We start from the raw sequence: 15,132 nt of genomic DNA on the forward strand, positions 1-15,132 counted from the left end.
TTTCTGGACAGGATCAAGTTCCTTATCAAAAGCCACTGCAGTCACACCAATGCTCCTTCTCAAGTGGATGGAGGCAGCAGACTGATGGAGAGAGGACAGCTGAAGAGCCTCCAAAGAATCACGGTGACTCTTACTGAAAGCAAGCATGAGGATGCCAGTAAACCTAAAAACAAAAATAAAAGTTGCATGGACAATTATATCATCCAATGAGAATCAAATTCTAATTGCTAAGTAACTGAATTATATCAGAGGTCAATGGATGCTAAGGTCAGCCACCAACCGTCGTTTCCCTTCCTCTCTCCTCTCCATGGCGGGCTTCTTGCTTCTTAGTCAAAAGGGCCAGAGACCTATAAGCAATTTGGATCTGTCTACAAATGCTGTAGTATAGGAGAAAATTCAGAAAAGGCCAGGGGCTCCACCAGCCTAAGATGAAGAAAGAAAACACAAAATCTGGGAAAGGTACTTTGCACTCAGCGGTACTATGGTCTCCTGCAGGGCTGGGGGTCAAACCCAGAGTACTTCATGCAGTGACCAGTGAGGATCCTTCAGTCTGGGCCAGGTTTTTCTGATGCCCTCAAAAAGTGAAAAGGGGAAATCTCAGGAAAAAAAGCCAAACCAATGAAACTCCCAGGTACACCAATTTCCAGGCTGAAAACTGTGGGGTCTTTCTGGAGTGGGGGTGGGCAGCCTGCTCCCCACCCAACCCAGAAACACCAGGCCACTCTTCCAGGTTCTGCTGCTCTGAGAGCTGGCTGCGTGACACCTTGAAATCCAACACGGACAGCCTAGGAGCACAGAAAATTAGGAGGGAAAAGTTGGGTAGCAGTCCACGAAACTCAGTGAGTGAAAACAAGAACACAGAAGGCTCAAGTAGCACCATACAGCTCAGTAAATCCTCCGGGAATGATCTCAACACACCATGAGATGATGATGATGATGATGATAATAATAATAATTTTTTAAAAAGTGGCAGAGAAATACTACAGTGGGTAGGGCATTTACTATGTATACAGTCACCCACGCTCAATCCAGGCACCCCATATGGTTCCCCAAGTAATACCAGGAGTAATTCCTGAGTGCAAAGCCAGGAATAAGGCCTGAGCATCACTGGGTTTGGTCCAAAAGCAGAGGTGTGTGTGGGGGGAAGTGCTCGAGAGAATGCAAGCAGGGCACCTGCCTTGCACTCAGCAGACCTGTGGATTCCACCCCCACATCCTATGTGGTCCCCCAAGCCCACAAGGAGTGACCCCTGAGTACAGTCTCAAAAAAAGTTACTAAATAATAAGTAAAAAGGTAGTTAGGGTTAGGCAGCACTGACAGCCTGGAATTTCTTCTTGACATGCACAGGACATGAGAGGTTGATGCGCCAATTACAATGGCAGGACTCGAGAACACGGTCACGACCAAACCAAATTCAGAAGAACAGGAAAAGTCGTCTGAAACTGAAGTAGGCCAAAGGAAAGGGAAAAACAGGCAGTACGGCCTGATCCGTGAAAAATCGGAATGTGTGAAGGAAATGCAATGCTGAATTTTTAAAATAAAGAATTAAAGCTGAAAACACAAAAATGTTTAAGTTACAAAAAAAAAAAAGTTGATAATCACAGTGGAGAGTTTAGAGTGTGGATGGAGAAAATACAAAAACAAATCAAATATAAGCCAATGAATTCCGAAAGGAACAGAGATGGCGATATACAGAGAAACGTCCCTCATACTGAAAAAGCCTTAGTCCGTAAAACTCAAGGGCTTTCCAGGACCCTATGTTGGAAGTGACTAAACACTCACACCTCTTCAGAGCCAGGTGAAATTCCTTACAGGTAAAGTGCAAACTTCACATGTTAACATCATTCCCACGTCCCCTCTCTGCACAAGAAGCCCCTACCTGCCCGGGCCCCAACGCGCTCCGCTTTCCGCGCGCATCCCTAAGAGCATCCCTAAGAGCATCCCTGCTCGCATCCCTAAGCGCGCATCCCTAAATGGGTTCACAGCCCCGCTGCGGGAACCTCTTTTGCTCCTCTGGGCGCTCAGGGCTTCAGCCTGTCCCGGGTTTAAGCTCCACCCCGTTGCCCCTGGGGTTGGATCGCACAGACTGATCAAGGAAAGCAAAGCTGCCTGGCTTTGGTACCAGCTTTTTTTTTTTTTTTGGTGGGTATTCGCATTTCCAGGACGCCGTTTCTCTCACTCGGGAGGAAACTGTCGCAGCGCTTCGGAACAATCTTGGCGCCGGGCGGGCCCCTATGACCACAGCCCCGCGTGCCATGACCCTGGGCATCTCGGACGGGATTTCGAGTCGGGGACACTACCGCCACCCCACCCCCCCTCGCCCGCAGCCCGGCCTCCCCGCGTCCCTCGCCACCCGGAGGGCCCTGACTAAGGGCTCGAGGCTCAGTTGGGCGGCGCAGGCTGCAAGGCCGGCACGCGCCCCGGTCCCAGGCACCCCGGGCGGAGCCCCAAGCTGCACTTTCCGCGGGGACAGAGGCGGGGGACAACGGCCGCGCCGGACCCCGAAAAGGCGGCCACACGCCAGAGTCCCGGAAGCCAGCTCCCCTGCAGTGTCACCTTGCACCCGAGCGCCAGAAATCGATGTCCCGAGCGGCCACAGGCGGCCCAGCTCCCGACCCAGGGACCCTGTACTCCATCCCACGCTGCCTGAGCCATCCCCGCAGCCGCCGCCGTCGCCGCCGCCGCTCCACTTCCGGCCCTCGCTCCGCCCCTGCCCGCCTACCCGCCATCGCAATGCATCATGGGCTGCCGTTGCAGTCGGTGGGCGCTCACCGGACAGGAAGCGTCTCGTAGACACTCCGCGACCGGACGGCTCTAGGTGAGACAGAAGCCGAACAGGAGGAGGAAGTGGAGAGTAAGTGCTTCCGGGTCCCCTGGCCGAGCCTCCGCCATCTTTTCTTCGCCTAACTTGACCCGCTCTTTTTTTTTTCCACGCTTGGAAACCTTGCAGTGTACGCATGCGCACTTTCACTCGCCTGGTTCCCCACCCCTACTTTAATCCCCCTCCCCACCCCGACCCCCCACTTCTCCCATTCCCCCGAGTCAATGCCCTGTGCCTGAGGGTGGCTGGAGTGTATGTAGGACTGGTCAGGGAAAGCGAGCGTGTCAAACAAAGAGGATCGGGGCGTTGTGCTGCCATGTGCCTCGCGAGCCTCCGTTGCCTCGGGAGGGGAGGGGGCGGGCCGCTGGCGCGGAGCCTGCTGGGAGTTGTAGTTCTGGGCCCGGGGGTGCCTGGGAGGCGGGGGGTGGGAGGGGGGGGCTGGAGTTTGTCGGCGCCGATTCCGCGGGAAGGGCCCAGGGGGCCTCACGCTCGGGAGTGGCGGGAGCTGCAGGTCTTCCCGGGAGCGACGCCGCACGCCGAGCCCCGCCGCCGCCGCCGCTGCAGTGGGCCGGCTGCGGAGCGCGGTGAGTGCGGCCGCGGGGCGGGCGGGGGGCGCGGGCGGGCGCGGGCCGGCCTGGTTCCGGCCTGGTTCCGGGGCCCTCTCCCCGCGCCGCCGCCCCCCCGCGCCCGCCTCTGTGTTTTGTTTCCGCTGGTCCCCGGCTCCGCGACTCCCATTTCCGTTCGTGGAGACTTGAGGGAGCCGGGTGGGGAGGGGCGGGCAGCAGGGGAGGGGCGCGGGGGGCGCGGGGCTGTAGGTCCGTGGGGAGCCCCCTTCCCCGGCTTCCCCGGGCCCGGACCCAGACCCGGACCCGGGTCGCTCGCCCTCCCCCTCCCCCCACCCCGGGCCCCGCTCGGACGTTCCCGGGCGCCCGCCGGCTGCGGGCCGGAGCCCGGAAGTGAGGCGCGGGCCCGAGTCTGGAAAGTTTGGGGGGTCCCGGGAGGGGGAGCCGTGTGGTGGGGTCCCGTTGGAGCGTCCCGGCGGGCTGGACGCGGCCGCCCTGCCCAGGGGCGCGGAGGGAGCGCGAGCCCACGCCCTGGGGCTGGCCGCGAGTCTCCACTAAGATGGACAGAGTTTCAGAGCCAAGTCAAAAAAGAGAGAGAGAGAGAGAGAGAGAGAGAGAGAGAGAGAGAGAGATGGCAGCGGTTTGGGGTGCTCTGCTGCCTGCAGCTGCAGCCGCGCTTGTAGGCGAACCCTTTAGGCTTCGGTGTTAAGGTCGGTGCCAGCGTTTCCAGGCTTATTTATTTATTTTTCAAAGCAATAATCTGACAGGAGGTGCGTGGAAGTGGCGTTGGCGTGGATGGCAGTCCTAGGGGCACGTGTCGGTCAGGGTGTTCAGCCCGCAAGCAGTAGGGAAAAAGGAAAACACGGTTGAGTGAGAAGTTAAAATATAGGGGAGTCATGAGAGCGTGTGCAGGGAAGATGCGCTAAATGATTGATTTTCTTTTTTTTTTTTTTTGCTTTTTGGGTTACACCCGGCTCTGCACTCAGGAACCACTCCTGGCGGTGCTCAGGGGACCATATGGGATGCTGGGATTTGAACCAGGGTTGGCCGCATGCAAGGCAAACGCCCTACCCGCTGTGCTATTGCTCCAGCCCCTAAATGATTTTTTTTTGGGGGGGTCACACCTGGCTGATGTACAGGGGTTACTCCTGGCTGTGCACTCAGGAATTACCCCCGGCAGTGCTCAGGGGACCATATGGAATGCTGGGGATCGAACCCGGGTCTGCCGCGTGCAAGGCAAACGCGCTACCCGCTGTGCTGTCGCTCCAGCCCCTAAATGATTTCCTTTTGATGTTTTTTTGGAACTTGTAGCTTACAGGGAAACTGGAGGGAAGCCCTGTCACCAGATGATGACCCCCACCTTCCTGCGGGTCATCTACTTCTGACCTTTGTCCGGACTCGCGCGAGCACTCTCCCCCGTCCTCTCCCTGGGCCTCCCCAGCCCCACGGCTTATTTCTTCAGCTATTTAGCAGCATCTGTCAGCACGTGGGAAAATTTGCAGCAGGTCCTGCAGGTACTTCTGGACTACAATTATATTTATGTAACCTTTATTCTCCTTTTTGGGGGGAAATTGCCCCGGACTTTGTAATCAAGCGTGCCCGCTGTTTCTAGAATGTTCAGTTCTGTCCATTTTGTGAAGTCTTCTGAACCACGGGGTAGATTCAAATGGGCAAAGCCGGGTGTCAGACTGGGAGCCGTCAAGTGGCCAGGGATCAAGTAATGCTCTCCTGGTTTCTGAAGTATTGATTTAGGATGCTGCAGAGTTCTTTCCCGATGCGCCAAAACCTGCTCAGATTTGGACAGTTTCCCAATGCATCTTTCCGTTGCATTCAGGCTAAATTTGGAGGACTGAAAGCAAAAAATCAGTTAGGATTCTATATTTAATTTCCCTCTCCCGCAAAAAAAAAAAAAGTTTTCAGGGATCCTTGTTTTTGGTTTCAAGTGTTGATTTATTGGGGGAGAGGAAACACAGGACACATTTTTAAGGGCGCCTCCTTTTCCCTGTGTAAGTTGAGGGGAGCCACAGATCCCCCTGTTTATACACCTTCTGATTGGCTATTTCTTGATTTGTATTTGTAGTTTTTCATGGTTCTAAGAACATGTCTTTTTGTAATCTTTCAAAATTGGGGGAGACTGGAGCTGTGATAGTACCAAGGGTAGGGCGCTTGCCTTGCTCTCGGCTGACCCAGGTTCTGTCCCCAGCATCCCATATGAACCCCTGACTATGACCCGGTGTGGCCCAGATGAAAATTAAAAAAAACAAAAAATGATTATGGAGAAGGGAATAGTCATCATTGTGCCCCTAGTAAAATGTTAGTGGTCTTTTAAAGTTCTACTGGGCTGTAAAACTTTTCGTTTCGTTTGCATGCTTTCTTTGATAAATTTTGTGCTGTATGTGCATTGTTGGCTGTCGGGTCTTAGCCTGGGTGAACAAGGTCTTATCGGAGGATTAAGAAAACAGAGAGAAGTAAGAAAACGCATGGGGTGGGGGATAGCAACTTTGTGGACTGGGCCTCTACTGTCCTTCACAGTCAATAACTCCTTTGATTCAGGAACCATCAGGGGGAGGAGAACCGCATTCTTGGATCACGTGCCCAGCTAACTCAGGCCAACAGGGCTAAAGCCTATTTACAGGCGATAGCAGGGGCTCGACTTTATTGGGACAAACGTTTGTTGTGGCTTGTCTGATGAGATTATTTCTTGGGGGAAAACAAGTGGTCACAGGGCGCTAGCCTCAGGTTTTTCACTTGAGCGCCAGTTTTCTCGTTCTCTGTGTCCTGGTTTCTGTCTTCCTAAGTTTCCTTGTTAGATTACTAACGTAGCATGGTATGAATTTTTTCATGCTTTTTTGTATTGTGATACCAGAACGTACCTTCTGCTAGCCAGGCTTCCAGTTGTAGCTCCCAAAGCTGCTTTGGCATCCCGTTATCAGCATGAAGCTAGTAGGATCAGAGTGTTGATAACAGTCAGGGTTACTCCCATCCTCAGGCATCTCTGGAAGGCATATCCCAGGGCAAGCTTGCTTGATTTGTGCTAATACTGTTTGACTTTTCTTCCCCTGTCTGTACTCAGTATCCGCCTGGCTCCCTGCTCGGAGCACCTTATGTGGCAGATTGAACGTGGATCACGCCTCTGCTAAGCAAGCATTTCACTCTCTTTGACCCTAGTACTTTCTTGTTGTAAATTGTATTTTTTAATTGTTTGAATTTTAGGATTCTTGATTTTTAGCCATTTTCGTTTCACTTCTTGGGGGAAGTTTCTGGTGACTTTCCTGTGTTTTTTGTTTTTTAATTTGTTCTGATAGATTGTCATCAACAACAGTCTGTTTAAATCATTGGTTACTAGTTACTTTTGCATATTGGGAATTGTTTTTTCCACCCTCCGGCCGTGTAAGCCTAAATTCTTATGTAGTGTAAACTATTCGTGATTCTCCTAATGGTTTGTATTTGGGGAATCTTAAGATATCTTTTTCTAGCTTTAGACCACAAAAAAAAAATCCCCACCATTTTCTTCCTTTGGATACATAATTTTTCGTGATGTCTTGAAAAGGTATCAAATCAATTCTGTCTCGTAAGGAATAATACTCATAGCAATCATTTTATTTAGCCTTTACTCTTATTTATTAATAGAGTACCTAAAATGCTGAGCACTATTCAGAACACTTTAGACACATTTGTAGACAAAATATTATTCCTGCCCTTGTGGAACTTCTTATTTAACAAGGTAGACCCCACATGGGCTACCACCCATTTCTCTCATTTTCAGGAGGAATTCCGCTACCTTACATAAAGAAATAAGCTTCACTTATACTTCACTTATGCGGAGTGAAAGCTTTACTAGGCCAGTGATAGGGTAGAGAACCAAAGCCTTTATCGTGTCAACAAGTCCTCTGGGAGCGAGTCAGTACCAGCTGGGCCTGATGGAGGCTGATTAAGCAGAGGGGCCCAGGTGGTCTTTCTTAGGGGGTTGGTGTGAGTGCATCCTTCTGGGGGTGAAGAGAACTTTCGTACCTGCTTGTCTCGGTTTCGGTGCCAGCTGTTATCAACTTGGTTGTCAGAAATCTCTCTTGGCTTGTTGGGAGCTGAGAACACCCATCCCCTCCTAAGTGGAAAAGATGATTATTCCCTACTTCCCCAACAATGTGCTGTGGCTTGGTGGCTTTAAACACCAGGCAGTTGCTCAAGTCAGAAATCTGAAGTGGGGCTTTCCTGAGCTATAATCAGAGGTTGGCGTAACTTTGTTTCTTCTGGAGGCTCTAAGAGGAAAGTCAGGGTTCCCCCCCCCCCTTTTTTTTTCTTTTTGGGTCATACCCGGTGATGCTCGGGTCTTACTCCTGACTCTGCACTCCGGAATTACTCTTGGGCGGTGCCTGAGGGACCGTATGGGGTGCTCTTTGGAGTCTTCCACTTTCTTTTAAGGACCTTTGTCATTTCATGGGGCTCACCTAGATAATCCAGGGGAACCTCTATTCTGAATTAGATTATTAGTAATCTTAAATCCCCTTTGCCTTGTAACATCCCATTCATAGTTTCTGGTCACTGTTTGTACCGTGGTACTTTGAGAAGTTGGGATGCGGTGTAGCTGGAAGCCCCTGGTCCAGACCAACTGACTTACGCCCTACTAAGTGGCTTCCCGACAATCCTGGGTTCTGCCTTTTGATGATGACCCAACAGAGGAGGAAAAACAGCAAATCTAGTCAATTAACATTTTCTTAGATGATAGTTGCCATGGACAAAGCAAAAGAATACGTGCACTAAGAAGGGAAATTACACAATTAAATCGGGGTGACTAGAGTGTTCACAAAAGTCTTGACTTACAGAAACTAACATTACTTTGACTTCAGGAGCACATGGTGAAGTTTACAAAACATCAGTAGAAACCACATTTGAAGTTTTGAGGAGTTGGGATCTCTGCCCGGCTAGCGATAAGCCACACAGTCCTGGGGCAGTGGGCACAGCTCCCAGTCGGCCCCACGCTCACCAGGATACACGGCATTTCCTCTGTCACGTTCATAAGTGTTCGGTGAAGTACATGATACACTCGGTACCTTAGTACAACTTGAATGCACATGATCTTGCCTGACTCTAAGCAGGTGTGGGTATACCGAGCACACTTTAGCTAGGTCAGAGAGCCTATTGTGTTCAGTGGGCTAGGTGGTTTTCTTGTGTTCAGGGGGTGTGGGGATGAAGGTGACACTCTAAGTAATGATGTGTCGCTGGACCTGATGGTGCATTGCTCAGCCATGATAGTTACTGGGGCAGAGTGGTGCTGGGACACCCGGTGATGCTCAGGGTCAGTCAGGGATCTAGTCAGGGCTCTGTATATACCCTCCCTCGGCCCCATCCCTGCACTCTTTCCCGTTGGAATGCATTTTCAGTGTAGAGCATTTTAAATTTACAGTGGTTTGTCAGTTCATAACCCCATCATGACTCAAAGAGGTTCTGATGCTCCGTCGAGAAAATAAGGTCTGAGCAGATTTCAGAGAGGTGGAAATTTGTAGTAAAAGCCAGGCTGACTAACCTCGTGGGTCAAGACTCTGCAGGAATGAGTGAGAAGCCAGTGGGGATCCGGGCGTCGGAGCCAAGACAGGTGGGGATTGGGGCGGGTGACAGGACTCTGTTGGCCACTGTGAAGTGCTCAGGCAACTTGATAGCAGTCAAAGGAGTGCTGTGAAAAAAGGGTCACAGTCTCTTGCATTGTCAGAGGATGGAGTTAGGGGTGCAGTGACATGGGGAAGGGAAATCTGTCAGGAAGAGACTTGTGATATTCCATGTTAGAGATACTGATTCTTGTACTGTGTGCGTTTGCAATATAGAGCCTGTCTTTGAGCAAACCAGGGTCCAGTCACATCTAGAATAAGGTGTAGTTCATATGAAACACCTTAAGTGGGATGTGTTGCCCTGGGGAATTTAGCCTTGCCAACTTTGGGTCTTTTTCTTACGAGATTGGACTTAGAATGTTCTTTGATAAATGTTCCAAGCTTTGGATGTAGTGTTTGACACTCAGCCTGCAATGGATATAATTGATAGGAATGAGTATTTACATTCTTAATTTTGTCAGATCTTCCCAGTGGGAGCACAAGCGTGGCCTCTCTGCAACATGCAAACACCAGATTTAGAGGACCATTATTTATAAGTTAGAATTAAAGACACTTAGAGATGTGTTAGTTAACTTAGAAAATGCTTTTTTAGGGGCTGGAGAGATAGTACAGCGGGTAGGGCGTCTGCCTTGCATGTGGCTGACCTGGGTTCGATTCCCAGCATCCCATATGGTCCCTCAGTAGAGCCAGGAGTAATCCCTGTGCACCACTGGGTGCAACCCGAAAAGAAAAAAAAAAAACCAACCAAACAAAAAAAGCACACTTTTTAAAAAAGTTTGTTTTTTTGTTTTTTGGGTCACACAGAGGTAGTCCTGGCTCTGTGCTCAGGAATTACTCCTGGCAGTACTCGGGGGGCCATATGGGATGCCAGGGATCGAACCCAGGTCAGCCACATGCAAGGCAGACGCCCTACCCGCTGTACTATCTCTCCAGCCCCAAAACTAATTTTTGAGCCAAGACTATTTTGAGTCTAAAAACCTGTTCATTTACCTGTAGTAAGAAAGTAATAGAACCTGGAATGTAACCGACCTATTAATGCCTCAAAAATGGGCACAAATAAATAACCATTATATGTCGACCCGTGCAGGTTAGTTGGCATGGCATTTACTATATTGTCTGATAAACATTTTAAAAATTATAATGTTTTTATATCAGTGGGTAGTTTGAAATAGGTAATTTACATGAGAGAATTGAAAACTGACAGTGACATTTAAAGCATGTAAAATAAGTGTAAAAAAGTAAATCATAAAATTTTAGTATATGCTTATGACATTGGTATTTTGGTCTGGGGGTATTTTTGTTGTTTTGGGGCCCAACCTGGAGGTGCTCAGAGCTTACTCCCAGAAGTGCTCAGGGGTGCCCAGGATCGAACCTGGCTGGCCTCGTGCAAGGCACAGACCCTCCCTGCTGCACTGTCACCTCGGCCCTGCATACAACAATTTGTAGATCTAATAATCTTGTTTTTTTGTTTGTTTGTTTTGGTGTAAGTACTTGTCTTTATTCAGAACATTTATGTTGTATTAGGTATAAGAAGTAATCTAGATTTGATTGTTTTGTTTTTGTACCACACCTAGCTGTGCTTCTGACTTATTCCTAGCTTTGGGCTCAGGGATCCCTTTTGGTGACGCCAAGAGGACCATATGTGTTGCTGGGGGCTGAACCCAGATCAGCCTGTGCAAGGCAACTGCTCTAGACATTATACTGTCACTCTGGCCCTTAGAGATGATGTGCAAGAGGGTGTAGATAGGTTCTATATTGTGCCATTCTATAATAGAAGATGTGGGTGGTGGTCCTGGGGCCAATCATGTGTGGAAAGGAAGCTTACAGAATTGTAAGTTGATTTTTATGCTACAGGTTTGAATTCCTTAATATGATAAAATTGATACACCTTTCACTTTTGATGACTGAGATGATGCTCCCTCCCCCAAAAAACCCATGAACTCCAATTAGCTGGTTAATTAATACTGAATACCATGACTTTTGTTTATTAGATGCCATAAACAAAAACTAGATGGTAAATAATTAGGATTTTCTCATGTGTGTTGCTTTGGGTGCAGCTTCTCACTTTTATTTAAATTGTCTTTATGTAGATAGTATTTTGTTTTTGTAGATAATTTAAATCGTCTTAACATTTAGCTCTTGCAGGACTGGACTTTTAAAATATTTCAACCATGACTAAAAGAGAAGCAGAGGAGCTGATAGAAATTGAGATCGATGGAACTGAGAAACCAGAGTGCACGGAGGAGAGGTTGGTGTTTTCTGATTGGCCACTTTCTTCTAGCATCTCATTGACGTTAGAAAGCCTTTTTTTAGATTGCATTTTATTTTAACTAACCTCACCTCAGCATTTGGGAGAATAATGTATTATTTTAAACCGCTTCCCCCCCCCCCCCCCGGACTCAATTTGTTGCTAATTGGGAGGGAAAGAAAATTTTTAGCTAACGGTAGTAAATAGCATAGCTAATCACAGTCAGTTGAGCTGAAATTCAACAGTTGAATTTTATGGTTCTTAAATACGTAATGACTCTTTCCTTTCCTATTCTTTGGCTATTTTCATTTCAGAAGTTAAAATGTATCAATGACTTAAGACCATGAACTGCTCTTTTAGAGGATTTTTATTTCAGAAAGACTTTAATTCACAACCTGAATTTATTTAAAATACCTGTAAATAACTGCTCTAAACTATTAACTGTCAAGAATATATCAGTGGGGGCTAGTGCGATAGTACAGCAGGTAGTGAATTTACCTTGCACGCGGCTGACCCAGGTTCTAGCCCTAGCATCCCATATGATTCCCCGAGCACCGCCAGGAGTAATTTCTGAGTGCAGAGCCAGGTGTAACCCCTGTGCATCACCGGATGTGACCCAAAAAGAGAAAAAGAAAAAGGAGTATATCAGTAAATGAAACCATGACCTGCTCTGTTAGAGGACCATATTTTGTTGTACTTTTAAAAATGTGCATGTATATGAATAATAATATACACAGTAGTAGCACATATTAACAGTGAAAGTGGTATCTCTTGGTATGGTAATAGATTACTCACTGCCTGAGTTCAGAACCTAAGGAGAGGATATGATTTGAAAATCTTTAAAAATCAACATTTGAGTGACTGGAGAGATGATAGCACATGGATCTATACATCAGTATACTTGATGTATGAAAATGAAACTTAAAGTTTTAAATAAATAGTTTTAGGTATCTGAAAATATTTAAAATAAACATGTTGTGAAACTTTTATTAAATCCCACATCCACCAGTTCAGCAGATAATACTTTTATCTTTTATGTCAATGTTTAGTTTTTTTTTTATTAAATAGGAAAAGGAAGATTTACTAGTGAAGAGTGTGTTCAAAGTTGAAACTGTAATCGTTAATATCCAATGTCAAATTTTAGTTGTTAGCATCAAGGAGTACAGTACTTGCCTTGTATGTCTGAGGAGGACCTAAGTTTGATCTGATCCCTGGCACAGAAAAATGCTAACAATCATGTTTTTTAACATCTAGCATTGTTGAACAGACCTATACCCCAGCTGAATGTGTAAGCCAGGCCATTGACATCAATGAACCAATCGGCAATTTAAAGAAGCTTCTAGAACCAAGACTACAGTGTTCCTTAGATGCACATGAAATTTGTCTGCAAGATATCCAGGTAATTCAGTGGTGAGATTTATAGTTGCACACTTAAATCTAAATTATAAAAATATATTTATAGAATTTATTTTTATAACCAGATTTGTACTGAAAATCTAAGCATTTAGAAATAAAAGGAAGTGGAAAATATTTCTGAATGCTGAGACTTTTCAGTTCAAAAATTTCACAGAGTTTTTATTTATAAGGTCAAACCCTGATAGCCAGGACAGGGTTAAGACTGTTGCTCTTCATGCGGCCAAATCGGTTTCGTCTAATCCTATCACTCCAGCAGACAGCCTGATGTCAGCTGCTAGATGGGGCTGAAACCTTTTTTTGTTTTTAAGATGTAATGCTAAATCAGACTTTCGTGTGGTTTTGTTCACTTTTTACTCTCACAGTACAAAGTTATAAATTTAGAAACAGAGGAGATAGCTTTAAAAAAGAGGAGGGAGAATATTCTTTTGCATGTGAGAGCCCAGGTCTAAATACCCAGCATCACTACTATGTCATCTCTTAGGCTACTGTTTTTGTTGTTGTTGTTTTATTTTTACTACTCTCCTTTCCTGCCCTGCAGTAGTACTATTTCCATACATTATGAAACTTTTAGTTTTGTAAAAGCTCAAGTCATACCTATTTTTAAATTGACTTTTTATTAGAATAAGTTGAAATGTTTTAATGCGTACATTTCAGTTGCCATTTGACTATGCTTTTCTCTTTTTCAATAAGTCTACTAAGTAATGTGGGTAGGATAATGTTCTTCTAAAACTAAATAGTGTAGGTGGGTTTAATAATAGTTTTAGCGTAGGATTGAAGATTTTTCTTCTCGACTACGAGAATATAAATTAACCCAATTTGTGTGTGTTGTGGGGAGGGATGTTGGTCACACCTGGTGACGCTTAAGGGTGATTCCTGGCTCTGCACTCAGGAATTACTCCTGGTGGTGCTCGAGGAACCTTATGGGATGGCTGTGTCATCTGCTTCCAAGTCAGATGCCTTGCCTGATATACTATCTTTCTAGATCCAGATTAACCCAATCTTCATGGAAGGTAATACAGCATTTAGTGTCTGTTAATGTGAAATGTAAGATGCCTCGTATCTTATTTTTATTGTCCTTAATAACTCCCATGGTGGTTAAATTATGTTTTTCTTTTTGGCATTGAATGTTAGAATTATTTTTCTTTTGGACAAGAAAAATGATACGTCACTCGGACAGAAATATACTTGCAATTTAACTAGTATATCTCAGTAAGTTCAGTTTGATGCATTCACAAATGATTGAGCTACTGTAAAGTAATCATCTCATTTTTACCTGTTGCCTAGCTGGATCCAGAGCGAAGTTTGTTTGACCAAGGAGTAAAGACAGATGGAACTGTACAGCTTAGTGTACAGGTAATATCTTACCAAGGTAAGTTCTCTATAATGTAATGGTGTAAAAGTTGAGCTTGTTTTTCTTTAATTTGGAAACTCAATTTTATCGGTTTCAGATGGTTGTCAAAAAGTCTATGACATGTGGACCAAGTAACTCATGTTACTGGTTTAATTATATTTGTCATTGTGAAGCAAATTGTGCAATGTAATGAATTTATTTTAGCCAGTTTAATCAGAGCTATATTGTGACAATCTTGGATGGGAGGGAAACTGGGGACATTGGTAGAGGACAGGTCACACCAGTGGTGGGGATTAGAACATTGTATGCCCCAAATAGCTATATTCTGCACAACTTGAAAATCATAGTGGGTTTTTTTGTAGGTTCCCTCTCCTCCCCCCCCCCCCCCCGCTTTTTTGGGGTCACACCTGGTGATGTAAAGGGTTACTCTTGGCTCATGCACTCAGGAATTACTCCTGGTGGTGCTCAGGGGACCAAATGGGATGCTGGCAATGGAACCCAGGTCAGCTGCGTGCAAGGCAAATACCCTACCCACTGTGCTATCGCTCCAGCCCCCAGAATCATAGTGTTTTAATAAAATATTCATGTGTTTTGTTTTGGAGGCCACGCTCAAAGGTGCTCATAGCTTACTTCTACTTCTGTATTCAGGGATGACTGCTGGTGGGACCATATGTGGTGCTAGGGATTGAACCCAGTCTGTCGGTGCAAGGCAGACATCTTACCCACACTATTATCTCCCCAGTCCCCTAAATTTTTTTTTCTAAGAGTATATTGTACTATATATAAATGGAGGATCATAGAGAAGTCTGGGAGAACAAGTTCTAGTGGATTTTTTAAGAATTATCTCTGCCACTGCAGAAATGGGCTGCCAGGGAAACTGCTGCCTAGCCATGGTCTAGAAAATGCCCATTCTTAAAAGAGAATGCTACAGCTACATGGCATCTTGGAACTGTGGTGGCCAAAACATAGCTATCATATGCCTGCCTGCCCCTTTTTAATTCATTTCTATTTAGGATATTGGCATGATATCCTAAATCCATCTGAAACTGTCGTTGCAAGAAAATCTGTTTTCTAGAGTGTAGACCAGAGAGAGGAATTTGCAAAAAAATCCTAAGATTGAAAAGTTTTAAGAC

General features: G+C 46.3%; 1 protein-coding gene across 9 annotated transcripts in view; it reads left to right on the forward strand.

The window, feature by feature from the left end:
* Positions 1-2,747: 2,747 nt before the first annotated feature.
* The window catches only part of GABPA (GA binding protein transcription factor subunit alpha), a 30,779-nt gene continuing 18,394 nt past the window's right edge, over positions 2,748-15,132 (forward strand). Inside the window, exons 1-5 of one of the 9 annotated variants that reach the window (XM_055126403.1) lie at positions 3,283-3,405; positions 4,696-4,898; positions 11,121-11,232; positions 12,487-12,631; positions 13,933-14,017. In XM_055126403.1, coding sequence (XP_054982378.1) covers positions 11,156-11,232; positions 12,487-12,631; positions 13,933-14,017 — 307 coding nt within the window. In that variant the 5' untranslated portion in view covers positions 3,283-3,405; positions 4,696-4,898; positions 11,121-11,155. Of the gene's footprint in view, positions 2,855-3,268; positions 3,406-3,667; positions 4,095-4,695; positions 4,899-11,120; positions 11,233-12,486; positions 12,632-13,932; positions 14,018-15,132 lie in introns of those variants that run through there. The other 8 variants (XM_055126401.1, XM_055126405.1, XM_055126404.1 and 5 more) reach the window with 8 other exon arrangements.

This window comes from Sorex araneus, chromosome 2 (genome assembly GCF_027595985.1).
Source record: "Sorex araneus isolate mSorAra2 chromosome 2, mSorAra2.pri, whole genome shotgun sequence".
NCBI classification, from domain to species: Eukaryota; Metazoa; Chordata; class Mammalia; order Eulipotyphla; family Soricidae; genus Sorex; species Sorex araneus.